This window comes from Balaenoptera borealis (assembly GCF_965194805.1).
Source record: "Balaenoptera borealis genome assembly, chromosome: 21".
In the NCBI taxonomy this organism is placed as follows: domain Eukaryota; kingdom Metazoa; phylum Chordata; class Mammalia; order Artiodactyla; family Balaenopteridae; genus Balaenoptera; species Balaenoptera borealis.
The window spans coordinates 5,171,461-5,188,544 of NC_138880.1; the positions used below are offsets into that span (position 1 = coordinate 5,171,461).

General features: G+C 50.9%; 1 protein-coding gene and 1 long non-coding RNA gene across 3 annotated transcripts; one reads left to right on the forward strand and one right to left on the reverse strand.

The window, feature by feature from the left end:
- Positions 1–1,865: 1,865 nt before the first annotated feature.
- Positions 1,866–7,267, reverse strand: STAR (steroidogenic acute regulatory protein; the record flags this gene model as incomplete). Its single annotated transcript, XM_082374678.1, has 7 exons — positions 1,866–2,609; positions 3,138–3,231; positions 4,117–4,301; positions 4,418–4,576; positions 5,707–5,834; positions 6,123–6,236; positions 7,204–7,267. 7 exons carry the CDS (start codon positions 7,265–7,267, stop codon positions 2,496–2,498), a joined length of 858 nt encoding a protein of 285 aa, XP_082230804.1. The 3' UTR covers positions 1,866–2,495.
- LOC309619479 lies at positions 6,222–9,237 on the forward strand. 2 transcript variants are annotated; one of them, XR_014238997.1, is made up of 6 exons: positions 6,222–6,515; positions 6,851–7,047; positions 7,230–8,044; positions 8,132–8,208; positions 8,374–8,514; positions 8,590–9,237. It is a non-coding gene; the product is annotated as an uncharacterized lncRNA (long non-coding RNA). The 2 variants fall into 2 exon arrangements; XR_014238998.1 differs by having other exon boundaries at positions 6,427–6,532.
- The last annotated feature ends 7,847 nt before the right edge of the window (positions 9,238–17,084 follow it).

Genomic DNA, 17,084 nt, shown 5'->3' on the forward strand with positions numbered 1-17,084 from the left:
AGCCTTCCCCGGGGTCCCTGAGTGCTTCCCTGTCCCCCTTTTAATCAGTGGCAATGCAGTCCTCCCAGGATTGCTCCAGACTTCCCTGCGTGTAACTTCCTACCTAGGTTAATAGAGTGGTTCACCAAGAGTCCGGTAATATGTTGCCAAGGATTCCCATATATTATGCCTGTTTAATTTCCCAAATTTCAAGTGACTGTTGGTATCTTAACACAGAAGCTTTGACTAATGTATTTGTCTCCTAATGAATCACCCAGACCCAGGGTCTTTGTTTCGGTCATTCCACCTCTCTTAACAGGAAACCCAACAGAATCAGGCTGAGGTCTATTCATTCGTGGTCTTATGGAGCAGACTTGGTTATAAAGCTTCTGGATCATCAGGGTTTGAAGAACTCTAAGTAAACGAGGATGGTGTTATCTAGAGGAAGCTGGAGATGAATTCTTTGTAGCATGAATTACCACACATGTAAGTTATGCACCCACTCTCCATTTAAATGATCAAATTAGGGGTTTGTGCATTTCGCTTTCATAAATTGGAGGTTACAGAAATAATGATTTTTGCCTGTTTATACTGCATATTCTGTGTGTGTGTTTTGATTAGATTCATTTGAAGGGCTCAAAGAATACCCACTCTTCTTATAGTCCTATATAAAATGGTTTCTGTAAGCAGATCATCACTGACAATTCATTTTATTCCAGTGTAAAACAAGTGAGAAAATATCTCCCCAGGTACCTCAAAGACACAGTTGCATAGTTTGAAAAAGGCAAATTATAATCAAACTCAAAACCATGGTGTGTGTTGAAAGCCCATTTCTTTACTGTCAGCCTGTTCTCTTGAAACCGGAGCATATGTTGCTCTACACATCTTTCAACAAGTAACCCTTTCTCTTAGCTGGGAGTAGATGATAATTCTGTTCTAGAAACACTTTTACAATTATCCCATCTCACTCTGAAGCTCCTGGCTGGATAAACATAATTTCATCTATGCCAAAAATAGACTACTAAGAAACAATCAGAATAAATAGTAATAAATATCTCTATCAGTTGTAAATTCTCAGTACCTCCATAAATTATAACAGCATTCCTGCTACTGCTCATTTGTTTAATAAATAAGCTAGAATTCTAATTCCAAATGGTGTAAATCATCAATGCTGTTAGCACTGGAATGGAAGAGCTTCAAGTGATTATGGAATGGAAAAGCTTCAAGTGATAATGGTTAGGTTTTCATCCTACTTACACATTTTAGCCAAATAGCCCCATCTCAACTTACATTTTTTAAGCACCAATTCTCTGAATCTTGGAAAGGGATTTTGCTGTCACCCTATCACCCCTTCTTCCAGCCATCTCCTCCAAAATAGTAAAACATTGACCTGTTAAAGCAGAGAAATTGGCAGCCCCGAGTCAAGCTAAGAGGAAATGTAATAGACTCCAAACTAAAGATTCAGCTCCCTTTTTAGGTCTAAACAATCACTAATGGGAAAGTAATAAAATTTGCTTTTGTTTGATTTTATCTTAGTAATACCATTCTGTCACTCGCCTTTGGTTCTATCCTTTTAATTAGGTAAATAAAAATCTTCAGTCATAATCTTCATCTTCCAATGCCCGTTAATCAGCTACCAGCTATAAAGTTCTTTTAAGAACTGATTTAGTCTTGTGCTTATCCTGTAAATTAAATTTTTATGAAAGATTCTGGTGACAGATCCTCCATGCTTGAATGACCTAAGTCCCCTGGAGTTTTTCCTTTGAATGAGGTAGGGGACTTCGTTTAACTAATTAAAGTCTTCATCCATGACTCCTTTAGTATGAAGTTGCAATTTGCTAGCATGGATTTTAAGAGTAGAATTTTAAAACAGGTACAGACTAAAGTTTTTGTGTTAGTTACGATTCTTTATTCTGACTACTGCTCATGGAAGAAGTAGGGGAATAAGTCTGATAATTAGTTTTGTATTTTTTCATTAAGATTAACTTGAACTAGAGTTCCGGACGGTATCTGCTGTGGGAGTTGCTTGTTCTTTGGCGCAGTTCTCTGCCGTCTTGGTGGAGGAGCAGAGGGTTTCAGGAGGCCCTGTGTAAGACCTGCTGTGTCTGCACACGTGGCCCACAGGGAACGGCGCTCTCGAGCTCATCGAGCATGCGGCCCTAATCCTTGTATTTTGCACCCTCTGCACCCTGCGTTCGTTAACTGGTAGCATGTTAAAGATGTTTCTAGGTAGACAAGTAAGGACCCAGAAAAAAAAGTTTTACAAATATTTTGGGACTCCTAGGCTTCATTTTACAACTAATCAGTGAATGAAGTTAAAAGAGCCTTGTCCCCACTTTCTTGGTACTAAAATGTTACCCATCTGAGTTCTAGTATCATATTGGAAATGCACCACCATCCCATCCCACTGTCCCTGGATGAAGATCTTTAACAGACTTGTAGGCTTCCAGCAGAGACCTCCTCGTGAGCCTGCAAGCGCGCTCAGCTGGGAGCCGTTGGCAGCAGCAGGCTGGTCTTCAACACCTGGCTTCAAGAGCGGGGCGGGACTCCAGGCGCTTGCGCAGGTGGTTGGCAAAATCCACCTGCGTCTGCGAGAGGACCTGGTTGATGATAGTCTTTGGCAGCCATCCCTAGAGTTGAAGTTAGAAGAATTTGGCCATCTTGTGGGTGACATTCCGCTCTAGACACTGCCATGCCCGATCACACACCTGGTGGGTTGCCTAGGCTTGGCCTTCTAGCTCTGTTGGTACATGCCCCCGTTCAGTTGATCAGGGTCAGGGGCTGGAGGACTGCATTACTGCCCTGCTGTCATGACCGTGTCAGAAGCGCTGGACTTGCTGTCCAGACAGATTTCAGCCCTGTCTTCCCAGCGGTGTGACCCTGAGCTAGCTACCATACCTTCTTGGGCCTAAGTTTCCTTCTTTCTAAAAATAACTACAGAATTGCAATTTGATATGAGAAGCAAGAGGGAGCCAGTGCAGGCTTCTGAGGTGGTGGAATAGCAGTTAGGCCATCACTCCAGTGTCCCCTCTGCAACGGTCCAGTTCCCTCAAAGTGGAGGCTCTTTCCAGGTGTGTGCGGGATGATGTGGGAGCCGTAAGAGCCTACTTTGCTCACCGCCGCCTGTCCCGAGCCGCCCCCAGCCCCCCGCCCCTTACCTTGAGGTCGATGTTGAGCAGCCAGGTGAGTTTGGTCTTTGAGGGGCTTCCAGCCAGGGGATGGAGCACCATGCAGGTGGGGCCGTGCTCAGCTCTGCCGGGTGAAGACACGTCAGGTCAGGAGGACAAGGCTGAGTTCTCGAACACTGACTAGTCTTCCCAAATCTCATCAGAGAAGTGTCCTTTGCCAAGGGTGACATTTAACAGTTGGCACGGTTACCAGCTCATCAGAACAAATGCTGATTGGAGCTGGAGCTGAAGCCTGGAGGCCTCCTGCGGTGCCTTTTAGTCGCTGGATGACGGGGAGGTCAAGGAAGGGTCCAGGGTGGTGCTGGGGCCCCTGGGAGACTCAGGTAGCAACTGTTCTGAGTGGTATGGGTTCTGTTTTAATCAACATTACAGTGGGACCTGAGCATACCAGCTAAACCTCAGCCCTACTTCTTTTTTTTTTTTTTTAACATCTTTATTGGAGTATAATTGCCTTACATTGTTGTGTTAGTTTCTGCTGGATAACAAAGTGAATCAGCTATACGTATACTTATATCCCCATATCCCCTCCCTCTTGCGTCTCCCTCCCACCCTCCCTATCCCACCCCTCTAGGTGGTCACAAAGCACCGAGCTGATCTCCCTCTGCTATGCGGCTGCTTCCCACTAGCTAGCTATCTGTTTTACATTTGGTAGTGTATATATGTCCATGCCACTCTCTCACTTCGTCCCATCAGCCCTACTTCTTGTTTTAGAAAATTACTAAGGTTCTTAAACTTGCTGGGAGGGTCAGGACAAACTGGTTATGTAAGTGTGGCCAGTCTTGTCTTCCCCCCCGCTGCGATGGAAAATGAGACTTCCTCTGTGAAAGGAAGCTGAGGGTAGGAGCCAAGGATGGGTTTCTTAGAGCTGGGGATGCATCACGCACTTGGCAGGTGCATGTCCCCAGCCTGTGTTAGAAAAGGGAGCTTTTGGGGCTGCTGCCAGTGTTACCTGATGACGCCCTTCTGCTCGGGCATCTCCCCGTAGTGTGTGGCCATGCCAGCCAGCACACACACGGAGCCCCGGCGCTTGGTACAGCGCACACTCACGAAGTCTCGGGGCCCCACAAGGTTTCCTGCCGCCTCTGCGGCCAACTCGTGAGTGATGACTGTGTCTTTTCCAATCTTCTGCAGGACCTGCCAGGCCACAGAGAACCAGAGTCACTACTCAGCCAGGTGGGGGGCCGAGGCACACCGCAGCTCACAGCCCCCTCCCGACTGCTGTGGCCGTCCTTCCGCCTGGGCCTCCCCACCTTGATCTCCTTGACATTCGGGTTCCACTCGCCCATGGCCTCCATGTGCTCCACGAGCTCTTCGTAAAGCCTCTCCATGGGCTGGTCCACTACCACCTCCAGCCGGAACACCTTGCCCACGTCTGGGATCACTTTACTCAACACTTCGTCCCCATTCGCCTATCGGCAGGGAAGAGAGGAGCCCCAAGGGAAAGGTTAGAAAAAAATATTCCCGGCCAAGGACACGTAGACAGTGCCAGGCAAGGCAGGAGGGGAACAGCCAGGGGAACTCTAGGCTAAGCCTGAGTAAGCCTGGAACCATCTCTGATTAAGGTAGAGGAGGTCATCTTTCCTGCCGCCTGCCTCGTACGTCTGCTGAGGACTGGGGAGGTAACCTGCCTGTTCCCTGGGCCCTTTTTTCTTGGGTGTAAATGTTGATGGGTGTGGGTAAGCGCCACCTGAGAAGGCCCTTACTTGACTTCAGAAGCTCAAAGATCCTGAGAGAGACGCACCTGGGAGCAGGGAATGTGGTTTACAACCAGCTAATTTCCCACACAGGTTTTTTTAAAAGTCCAATCCCTCATTTTACACCAGAGGGATGTAGGGCCAGAGAAGGTCAGTGAGATGCCCCAGGACCCTTAGCTAAGAGCATTCCTGGGCCTAGATCCCAGGTTTCCCAACTCGCAAACTTGCAGTCTCTTAACTCTGAGAACTTGGAGAAGGAAAGATCTCACCTGAACTTTGGCCAATGGGCAGCATGTGAGCTTTTGGTGAAGATAAAGCCCCCAAAGTCTCGGTAGAGCCGTTGGCCTTTAACACACGCCTTGTTCCCAGCTCCCAGTGAAGGGGCAGTGGTCAGGAGCAGAGCACCCCAGAGGGCCTTGGGCCGCCTGTATCCCAGCGCAGCCCTGTTGCGAGTGAGCCCAGGTCACCCCTGCGAGGTCAGCCATAAGGCGGGCTAACAGCACAGGCACTGCGCTTCAGCACTGGAACTTCTGACCCAGGGGGATGAGGCCTCTGCCGCCCCTGGAGTCCCCGTTTTGCATGGTCTGAATGGGTGTACAGTGCATTTGGAGGGGAGCTAAGGATGCAGGAACAACATTTCTCAAACGTGAGTCTCCAGGACATCTTTGTTGGAGGAAAGGGGTATCTGGGGATATATTCTTGGGAAAGGAGAATTCTCAAAACTGCTTGCTGCCCAGTGACTGTTGCACAAGGCCGGACTTCTGAGAGGAGTAGAGACCCCAGCTGGCCTTGAGCATGGCCCGCAAAGAGTGAGGAGCTGTGGGTTCCTCCGCACCCACCCTTACCTGCTGGCTCTCCTTCTTCCAGCCCTCCTGGTCACTGAGGATGCCCAGGGCCCTCTGCATGGCCTCCTCTCCCTGCTGGATATAGGCCAGTTCATGGTCGCTGTAGAGCGTGTCTTCCAGCTGAGAACCTGGACACAAAGCCATGGAGAGGCTGAGCTTCCTAGCCTCCCACGAGCTTTCACCCCTTTCATCTCTGAAGAGCCCAGACCAAAGCCATATGGTCCAGCCTGCAGGTTAAGTTAGACACGGGGGACAGGGAGGGGGTCTAGCCATGAACAACGCCATTCCCATCAAAGTGAGTGAGGACGGCTGGGGGATGCGGGGGGAGAGACCAGAGCCACATGCACATCCTTTGCCCCCCCCCCACCCCCGGAACTCCCCGCCGCTGGTAGAAGCCGAGAAGCCTCAGCACTTACCGAGCAGGGAGCCGCGACGCCGAACCTGGTTAATCCAGGCAGCTGGGGTCGGGCCCCCCGGGGCCCTCCGGTTCAGCTCCTGGCCGATGGCCAGCACAGCCTGGTGCCTCAGCCCTGCAGGGAAGGGAGGGAAACTGTCGCTTAGGAGAAGAAAAGCCCCTTAGAGAGCGTTCCACCCCTTCATCTCATCACAGAGGAGGAAGCTGGCCTGGGGCAGAAAGTGACTTGATCAGGAATACCTCCAGGGCCCAGAAACCAGCCTGCCTTCTGGGCTGGCCGGGCCTGGAGGCAGGGGCCACACTCAAGCTTGCTGGTTTCCTTCTTGAAAGGGAGAGAAGCTTTGAACAACCTATCCTGCTACAGAAGGGGAATTACAGCCACCCGTCCCCTGAGGTCTGTGTGGTTTCTGCGTGAGTAACTGCTCCGTGTGCCCGGGGGTTCCCGCTGATCTAAAGAGAACAGCCCCATGCCGAGTACAGGTCTTCCAAGTGCGGCTTCCATCTAAACAGTGGCCACTTGAACCCAGTGTAATTGGAAAGGACTTGCTTAGGTTTGTCTGTGGTCCCTTCAGCGACAGCAGGGGATTGACTCCAGTGACCCTGGTTTCTGCCTCCTGACTGATGACAACGAGACTCCCCACCTCACCCACCTTCCCTCTCTATGTGCTCCTCGGCTGTCTTACTCCCCTTTCTTGTCCTTCTCCCCGTCTCCCGCCTGCCCTGCCTCAGGCTTGCCAACACAGCTTCCCAGAGTCACTGCGGCTCGGACTTCCCTGGCACCCTTGGTACCCATCCCAGAGAAAGGCAGAGTCAGGAAGAAGCCAAGACAGCTCGGAGCCCTGGAGGGGAGGCTGGGGATGACAGAGTCTGGAAGGCAGCAGGAACCTTCGCATCCAGCTCCGGTCTTCAGCGCGGGGGACACTGAGGTATGGGGTAGGGGGAAAGGCTTGCACAGGCTCCCCCAGTGAGCGGCACCCTGGGACTTGAGTGGCCTGTCCGCCCCCCCGCCAGGCCCACACTTTCCCCACTAGACATTGCCTGCGGGCTCCTGGTCACCCGGACAGGGGGGCCCAGGAGCTCACCCTTCATGTTGCGCATGTGTCTGTAGGAGCTCCCGGCGCACAGCTTGAACGTGGCGAGGAGCATGGTTCCCTGGCGGTGGGGGCAGGCGTGGAGGCTGGCGGTGGTGCTTCTGGCCTCTGCTCCTCTCCTCCTGGGCCTGTCAGGGTTGGCCTCTGGGTCCTGCAGCCACGGCCGGACCGTGCGTCCTGCGCCTTAAATGCCTCCAGCCGAAGGCTGTGTTTCATCATCAGGAGATAAAAAAGCCATCACTCATAGTGTAAAGGAAGGCACCAAGGATAGAGGGATTGCCTCACAAGGAGCCTTTGGCCATTTGCAGGGAGTGCGGGCGGGGGTGGGGAAAGGGCTTGGGAGGCTGCTGCCTGACGGGGTGGATGGAGGGGAGAGAAAAAAAAGCAGCAGAGGTCAAGGCAATTTAGAAAAAAGTATGCACATGTGACAGTGGTTCTCAAGCAGCAAGCTGTTTAAAATGCAGCTTTGTAGCCCTCATGCTCAGAAATTCCAGATTTAACAAGTCTAGAATTGAGGCTCTGAAACCTGTATTTAAAAAAAAATTCCCAGGTGATTGCCATGAAGGTATTCTGTGAACTGTACACTAGGCTTTGAGAAGCTCTGCCCTGGGAGAGCACCCAGGGCTTCTGATAGGGGACAGGCAGGCAGAGCTGACAGAGGCCACCCAGCCCCAGGGTGAGGGGCCTGAAGTCTGGGGAGGAACGGCGCTCCCACCCGGTTCTACAAGAATCAAGTCATCACCCCTGCGGTCGCTGACCTACAGTACACCCTGGAAGGAATTCAGGAAGACAATTAGGATGAGGCACGCTGTGCTCTGGGGAAACAGGCAAAGTAAGCCTTTAGACAGTTATCAATATTATAATATTTTAGAAATTTTTTATGAATCTGGATTCTTACATCTTCTCATACTTAGAAAAGCACTAAAATCATGAACGGAGAAACTCGTCGCTTGTGACCAGGAGCAACCTTCTACCAAAATGTGTGCCTGAGTGCAGGTACCCTTCACCTAAATCACACATAAGCCAGCGTCCCCCTTACCTCTCCCTCTTTAGAGCAGTTCCTCAGAGCTATCTGAGAGGCTGTTTCCCAGGCTATAGTCCTCAGTAAGTCCCCAAATAAAACTGAAACTCACAGCTCTCTTGTTGTATGTTTTTTTTCAGTCGACAGTTTTGCTGACCATGAAGGAGCACAGAGCTAATAACTTCTCTCCTCCGTCTGAACACTATGAAGATTCAGGACCTTGGTAGCAGCAAGGGCCTTTTATTCCCATCCACCTCCTCAGCGAGTGCAGACGAATTTGGGTGAGTTTCTCCTGGTTCTCAGATCTCCCAATTATTGGTTGATAATCCTGAGTTTTATTTGGTGGTGTATAACAGGTACCTGACGCCCAGTTGAAAGATACTCGGGGAGTGCCCCCCGCCCAGTTCTGCCTCCAGAAAGACGCTGAATGGTCTGGACCGAGCGACTAGGTGTGAGGCTGGCCAAATGTCTTTCCTCAATTAGGCCAACTAAGGGGTGTCAGAAAGCCAACCTCTGACTAACACCCCAGCCAGATTGATGTAAAATACATACGGAACTTATCTTACAAGTACTTACTTAATTGGGAACTAACCACTGAACTGCGTAAGAAATTAAAGAATTCTAGTGGAAACCCTGATGGCTTAATAAAACTGTTAAAAGGATCAAGATCAAGCATTAGTTACAGGGCTTCCCTGGTGGCGCAGTGGTTAAGAATCCACCTGCCAATTCAGGGGACATGGGTTCGAGCCCTGGTCCGGGAAGACCCCACATGCCGCGGAGCAACTAAGCCCGTGTGCCACAACTGCTGAGCCTGCGTGTCACAACTACTGAAGCCCGCATGCCTAGAGCCCGTGCTCCGCAACAAGAGAAGCCACTGCAATGAGAAGCCTGCACACCACAACGAAGGGTAGCCCCCGCTCGCCGCAACGAGAGAAAGCCCGTGCGCAGCAACGAAGACCCAACGCGGCCAAAAATAAATAAATAAATAAATTTTTTAAAAAAAAGATTGGTTATATATGACTGATAACTGATGAGTATGGTTATAATTTTTGTGACTTTTTGTCAGAAGTATTACTGGCTTTTAATCTTTGTTTTCTAGATATAAGGAAACCTTAAGCTAATTATGACTTAACAGCAACTTGGTAAATTAGACCTTTGTAAGCAGAACTGAAACATTTATCTTTTCTTTCTACTTGATCCCTCCAGAAAATGGAAACCTTCAGGTTCCCAGTAGCCTTATCAGGTGAATAAGGAAGGTCAACTCCTGGCAGGTGCAAGAATGTCAAGGTATTTTGGAGACCTTGAGAAGAGAGGAATTCGCCCAAATCTATAGTTATTGTGGCGGAATCTAATGGCAAGCCCTTGGCATGGCTTTCCTGGCTCAACTTGAGAGGCCTTTTAAAAGTTCAGTCTGAAATTCCTTATGAAAAGTTCCAGGAAAAACAATTTAAAAGAGCCTATATAATCAATTACACTTAGGTAAATAATCAGGCCAAGTTTATTTTGCAAACAAATTAGCCTTAATTGGGCTATATTTGGTAGAAATGAAGGTGATTTTAGAGGAAAAAAAAGTTCTAGTGGATATTAAGTTCTAATGTTGTCAACTGTCTTCCAAGTTTGTACTTACTGCCCAAGGCTCACTTCTTTTATTGGCTCCTTGTTATAGTATTGTGAAGTTTAATTGAATTATTAAAAGGACATTGTAAGTTTGTTTCTGAAGCTTATCACAGTAATCCTTGGATGAAGATCAGATGCCCCATGACCTGTAACAAGATTACATATACTAGAAAATATATCATTTAAAGGACTTTCTCCAACCTATACAGAAGGACCCTCCAATGAAAATAATGACAACTAGGTGACTTGATTAACCAAATAAATAGTTCTACATAAGATCAATGATTGTAATAGTGTAACCCTAGATATGGGAAGAAGCAGTAAGAGGGAAACTATTCCTGTAGTTTCCAGTAAGAGGGAAACTAAAACAGACTAGTAAGACTGTTATGGGCCCAGTTCAGTAACAGCACATTGAGTGACCTATATCAACGAAATCCTCACCAGACCTAAGAATGAGCCTTCCTAGCGCCATGGGACAAATTGGTCATGAAATGCCTCCTAAACCTTGGTCAAAACTATGACCAAGGGGAGGGTACTGCCAACCGAGGAATGTTGCCCACCATCCAGTTCTACAGCCCCTGCAGTCGCTGACCTATAGTTACCCCTAAAAGGACTTCGGGGCGAAGATCAGGATGAGGCACTCTGCGCTCTGGGAAAACTGGCAGAACTGGCCCTCAGATAGTGAGAGATTTTCAGGAGACAGTTTTTGTGAACCCGGACTCTTGCATCTTCCCTTACTTAGAAAAGCACTAAAATCATTAAAGGAGATACCTGCTTCTCATGACTAGCAGCACCCTTCTCTGAGACACGTGCTTGGTCGCACGTACCCTCTTCACCTAACTCACGTATACTTCAGAGCAGTTCCTCAGAGCTGGGAGGCTGGCTCCTGGGCTACAGTCCTCGCTAAGTCTCCAAACAAAACTGAAAAGTCACAGCTCTCACGTTGTGCGTTTCAACTGACGGTGGAAATGAGCTGTTCGGGGTCACACAGCTGGTCGGCGGCAGGTCTGGGACAACAACCTTCAGTCCATCTTTACACGGCTCCTCCTGCAGCCCCCCGACACTTCGTGTGTTCAGCTGTTCAATTATTGATACATCCATTTCTATCAACAGCCTTTACCAAAGCCCTGTTTAGGGTCAGTTCCCTTCTCAGGGGTTAGTTCTGGAGCAAGGATGACACCTCAGGGCTGAGTCCTGTCAGCTCACAGAGCAGAGGGGGGAACTGGCCAGAGACACAAAGAGAGGGGGCCTGGGCCTGGCCATGCCCCACGCCCTTCCTCATGCTTTCCCGAGTAACCTAGGCTGGCCTGGCATGAGCTGAAAGGTTCAAAAGACAGGGTATTGGGGTGCCCAGCCCAGTCTTTCCACTTTGGGGGGCCCTGTGGTCTGAACGGGGACTGGTGACGGGCCCAGTCTCTCCTCTGCAGTTCCCACGCTCTGGTCCAGGCCCAGTGAGGGGGATCTCATTCCAGTCTGCATGCTGGTCTCCAATGACATCTTTTCCTCTTAAGGTTGACCTTGAGGTTGCTTCTGAGCCAGATTCACCTGGCAAGAAGGTCGGGGGTCGAGAGAATCACATTGAATTTGGCCCTGGTCCTGGGCCTGCCCCGCAGGTGAGACAGTTCCGTGTCCTGTCACCACTGCACGGAGATGGAGGGAAGGCCCCCCCCCCCCACCAGCTCTCGCTGTCCCCCTCACTCTAGAAAGGACGAAACAGACAGGACCTGCCTGGAGCCAGGCCGGGTGCCTGGTGTCCATAGGGAACAGGTGAGTCCCACACGCCCCCTTCAGGCCGTGCTGGCACAGTGAGACGCGGCCAGCGACCCGGGGAAACGCCTGTCCCGGGCTCCGCTCCGAGCAGTGGCTGCCTGGCGGCCCCGGCCCGCCCTCCAGGGCCCCCGCGCCCGCCGCCCGCCGCCCGCTTGAGCCGTGAAGGCCACCCAGCCTTCTGGAACTGGCTTGTCCCTTACTGTGGGTCCCCCCAGAGGGGCTGTCTTGCTTCTGATTTGTGTCATGGCGTGTGCGTGCTCGCTGTCTCTTCTGTGGGGCTGGTTCCCCTGCCCTCCCAGCGCTCAGCTCCCGGCGGGGCGGGCGGGCGGCGGCACGGGGCAGGCCCCTGCTCCTTCTCTACAGGGAGCAGCTGGGAGCTGACTCTTAGGAACCCTGCTTGTGGGCTTTGTTTCCGGCCCTCTCAGAGTCACAGGGAAGCTGGCACCCGAGGGAGAGCCTTGGCCTCTTGTTTGTCTCCAGCCTGAGCCAGCGGCGTGGAAAGAGGTCGGAGGGCCGGGGGGAAGGCAGCAGGCCAGCCGCCCCAGGCTTCTCCTCCGTCCTGGCCCACGTGCGCCCTCGTGCACACGTGCCTCTCGGTGGGGGAGGAGAGGGGTTACCATGGGACAGGCCACACAGATAACGTTCAAGGCCCTGCCATTGCTGTCCTGGGGAGAATCATGGCCGTTGTGACGGGGAGGAGGTGGTATGGGGAGACTGCAGGATCGGGGCACAGGCTGCTGCTGATGTCAGAGCCTGCCACTGACTCTGGGACGGGTGTGGGGTGCTGGTGACCTCCTCCTGGGCCAAGGTTCTCTTCCTCAGCCTTTCCAGGCTGAGCGCCTTGTTAACTCTCACGGTCCCTCTGAGCAGGAAGGTAGGCAAAGAGGTCTGGGAATTCCCTCTGGTTCTGGAAGTCCTCTGTGGCTGGCTTTGCTTTTGGATGAGGGCAGAGCCCCCAAGGGTGGAGACCAGAGGGCACCGCAGGCCGGGAGGGAAGAGATGCGGCCCAGGCTGTGCAGAGTGCTGGAAGGCCCAGGGCCGGGGAGGGAGGACCCCACTCATTCACTCAGCAGTCCTTTGCTGCGTGTCCACTGTGTAGCTCCACAGTTACAGGGGAAGATGAACCAGGTGACCCCCTGCGGGGAGCTGGAGGGCAGATGAGGAGGGAGCACCTAACGACACAGGAGGAGGAAGGGGGTGCTTCTGGGGGGAAGTCAGATTAGGAAGGAGTCAGCCAGGTGGGAGAGGGGCTGGGGGGCAGGCGCTCCAGGTAGAGCATGGAGCGGGCGGGGGTGGGGGCGGAAATCTGAGGGGTGCTCAGCTGTGGAGTGTTTGTAGGGCGAGGAGGGAAATCGAGGCTGGAGAGAGAGGCGCAGAGGTCAGAGCCAGCGGGTGGGCCTGGGAAGATTCCTCCGCAGGTTCCCGGGAAGCAGAGGCGACGAGTTGAGGAGGGGACGAGTTGAGCTGGTGTGGCCCGGCCCCGAGGAGGTGAGTACGGGGCATCGCCAGCGGCCTTCGACCTTGGGCGTGCGGGGAAGCTGTGGACTGGAGGGCAGAAAGCACAGAGGTCGAGTTCAGACGGACCACTTACTTTATGATTGGGAGCCCCTCACTTCAGTTTGAACTTCCTCATCTATAAAATAGCGGTATGTTTTCTTTTTCCTTTTCTTTTTCTTTGTGTAATCCTCTCAGGGTGGTTATAAGGCTTGAATCAGGTAACAATACATCAAGAGCCCCCAGGACCAAGCCCTAACTTCTCAGCCAGTGTCTGGGCCCTCCCGACTCCCCCCAGCCGCCCTTCTCGTCTTGCCCAGCTCAGCGCGCTCCCGAGGTGCCCTCCACGTTCGGGGCAGCTCACAGCGTTACCCCCTGAAAGGCTTCCCTTTGGGCACCCTGTCCCCCTACTCTTTAGTTAGAATTCAATACCTTTGGGCCCCCCGGCAGACATTTATCACAGTATCAATAAGACTGTTACCATTCCCCACACACACCTTTTTTAAAAGACTGTTTTAAGAGCTGTTTTAGATTCACAGAGAAACTGAGAGGAAGGAACAGAGATTTCCCGTAGACCCTCTGCCCCCGCACCTGTAGATCCCCCCTCTTTCCGTGTCTGTGAGTTCCGTCCGTAAGGACCTGTAAATGCCATGAGGACTTGGATCCTTTCCAAATTCTTGATTCCCCAGCACTTAGCACAGTGCTGGATAATTAATAGATACTGAACAAATGTTTAGTAAGTGATTGGGAAGCATGGAGCCTGGCACTTTGTAGATTATCAGTAAGTATTGATTTTCTTCCAGCTCTTCCATCCTGCTTATAGGGTACATGCTTATTTAATATCTAAAGAGTGGAGTGTTTTCCCCCAAAGGGGCCATTGTGAGAGGGCAGCAGAAAGTTAAGGCAAGTTTAACTCATTGGGCTTGAGGTCATTACGGATTACCTCCCTTCAGAGAATATATATTTTTTGAATAAATTTATTTTTATTTACTTATTTTTGGCTGCGTTGGGTCTTTGTTGCTGTGCGCGGGCTTTCCCTAGTTGCGGCGAGCAGGGGCTACTCTTCGTTGCGGTGCGTGGGCTTCTCATTGCGGTGGCTTCTCTTGTTGCAGAGCACGGGCTCCAGTAGTTGTGGCACGTGAGCTCTAGAGCGCAGGCGCAGTAGCTGTGGCGCACGGGCTTAGCTGCTCCGCGGCATGTGGGATCTTCCCGGACCAGGGCTCGAACCCATGTCGCCTGCATTGGCAGGCGGATTCTTAACCACTGCGCCACCAGGGAAGCCCAGAGAACATTTTATGTAACCCAGCACTTAATTCCTCAATTTGAGTTGGTTGCCGTTATGTTATCACTCTTCATTATTTTTTTTTTTTTGGCTGCGCCACGTGGCATGCAGAACTTCCCCATCCAGGGATCGAACCCACGTCCCCTGCATTGGAAGCATGGAGTCTTAACCACTGAACCGCCAGGGAAGCCCTGTTATCATTCTTATTTGTACAGAGGAGACTAAGTGTAAGCTCAGTGAGGGGACCGAAGGCATCCCATGAGTCTGGGGGGACTCAGCAGATGATAATGGCTGGCGTGGAGCGCTCCTGAGCCAGGGGTGGCTCTAAGCTCTTCACACATGTTCACTCACTCCTTACCACCACCCAAAGAGCTGGTGCTATTAGATCCCCATTTTACAGACAAGGAGCTGAGAGGTGCCGCTGGACCAAGCTCTGAAGTGAAGAAACCGGGACGCACAGCCCGTGCTCTTCACCATTTTTTTTTTTTTAATTGAAGTACAGTTGATTTACAGTGTTGTGTTAGTTGCTGCTGTACAGCAAAATGACTCAGTTATACATACATATGTATATCCTTTTTCATATTCTTTTCCATTATGGTTTATCACAGGATACTGAATATAGTTCTCTGTGCTCTACATTAGGACCTTGTTGTTTATCCATCCTCTGTATAATAGTTTGCATCTGCTAACCCCAAACTCCCACTCCATCCCTCTCCCACCCGCCTCTCCCTTGGCATCCACAAGTCTGTTCTCTATGTCTGTGAGTCTGTTTCTGTTGCGTAGATAAGTTCATTTGTGTCATATTTTAGATTCCACATATAAGTGATACATATGGTATTTGTCTTTCTCTGTCTGGCTTACTTCACTTAGCATGATAATCTTTAGGTCCATCCATGTAGCTGCAAATGGCATTATTTCATTCTTTTTTATGCCTGTGTGCTCTTCACGCTTTAAAATCTCCTGCTTCTCTCTGAAAAGCGGGGCCCATGTTTGCCTCTCATACCTGACAGGTCTCGGGGTGATGCTCAGCACGCTTATCGGTCCCCTTACGCTGGTTCCCTTGTTCTCGTCCGCCTGCTTCCAGCAGGTGAGAGCCAGGGACGTTGGCAGGGGCCACAGTTAAAGCTGTCTGTCTTCCGTAATAGCCTAAAGCAGAAGAGCAAACTGAAGGCAGGTGGGCTGAGTTTAACTTTCCAGATATTTTATTTGACCTGCACGCTATCTTTAGAAAATTTTGAATTAGTTGCCAACACAAACTGTAGGGACAGAAAACAGATCAGTGGTTGCCAGGGGCTGGGGAAGGAGGGAGAAGTTAAATTCACAGGGGCAGGGATGATGGTGATATAACTATATGCAGTTGTTAAAACTCACAGAATTGTACACTAACAAGAGTGCATTTTACTGTATGCAAACTTATTCGTCAATAAAACTGGGTCTCAGGGATGAATTCCCAGGCAATCTGGGTTTCTGACCTTGGATACGGCCAGCACTGGGCCCTCTCTCTTCCTTGCGGTTCTAGCTGCTGGCCGGCTGGTGCTCTGACACCGCTTAATGCTCTGCGTTTCCCGAGCAGCAGCGTTTGAGACCATGTTCTACCCCTGGGTCCTGCAGCAACTGCTGCTGAATGTCTGAAGTTAAGGGGAAAAAAAAAAAAAAATTTTTTTTTTTTTTTTAAAGGAGAATAGGTACAAAATAGGAGGTTGAGAAGGCGGAAAAAGAGAGGCAAAGCGGTGAAGTGAGACATGAGAAAAGAAGAGGACTTGATTTTATTTTCTGCTCCCATGTAGCCCTGGTAGAGCCGGAGGAGTACACAGGTAGGGGAGCGCTCACCAGGGTGGACAGCCCCAGAGCTTTGGGACAGGTGGGTACATGCCATTTTCTAGGGTGGGTTTCCTAATTCTTTCAGGCTAGGAGGTCTTGGGTCACTTAGCTAGATACAAAACCTGCTTCGCTGGCAAAAGCAAGCACCCATGAAGCAGTCTCCTGCTCTTTATCCCCAAAGGGGTAATATGCAAGGTGGAGGTGGGGCACTGCAGTTGGGAGGAACACGGACTGAAGAGTATCTGTTGCCTCCAGCAACCCTGACAAGTCCTCCCCCACCCGCAGCCCCGTTTCCCTGGGATGCTCTTCCAGACGTTGGCACACCAGTCATCTCCAGACTCTTCATGCCTGGGGGGCTGTGGTCTCCAGTGAGGGCAGTAAGAGAACATCTCCACATTCAGTGTAAGGATCTCTGCTAATCGCTCCACTCCGGGATGCTCGGTGGGTCCTGCCGTCCTCATCCTTTGAGGCCTTACTGGCCTCTGAAGCATCTTATCTGACCAGCCTGAATTCACTGCATTCCCCATCCATCCATCTGTCCATCAACCCGTCCTTCAACCCCAGAAATATGTACTGAGACTTGATATATGCCCGGTATCATCCTAGATGTGGGACTACAGGAGTGAACATGACAAAAATCCTGTCCTTAAGGGTTTACATTCTAGTGGGGGAGTGGAGCAGACAGTAAAGTGAAACTTACGTTGGACTGCGATACTTGCTCTGGTGAAAAGCAAAGCTGCCAAGGATATAGGTGGGGGAGGGGGGAGGTGTGCTATTTAAAACACGTCGTGAGGGAAGGATTCTTGCAGTTATCTGGGACAAGTATGTCCTAAGCAGAGAGAACAGGAAATTCCGGCCTCGTCCAGG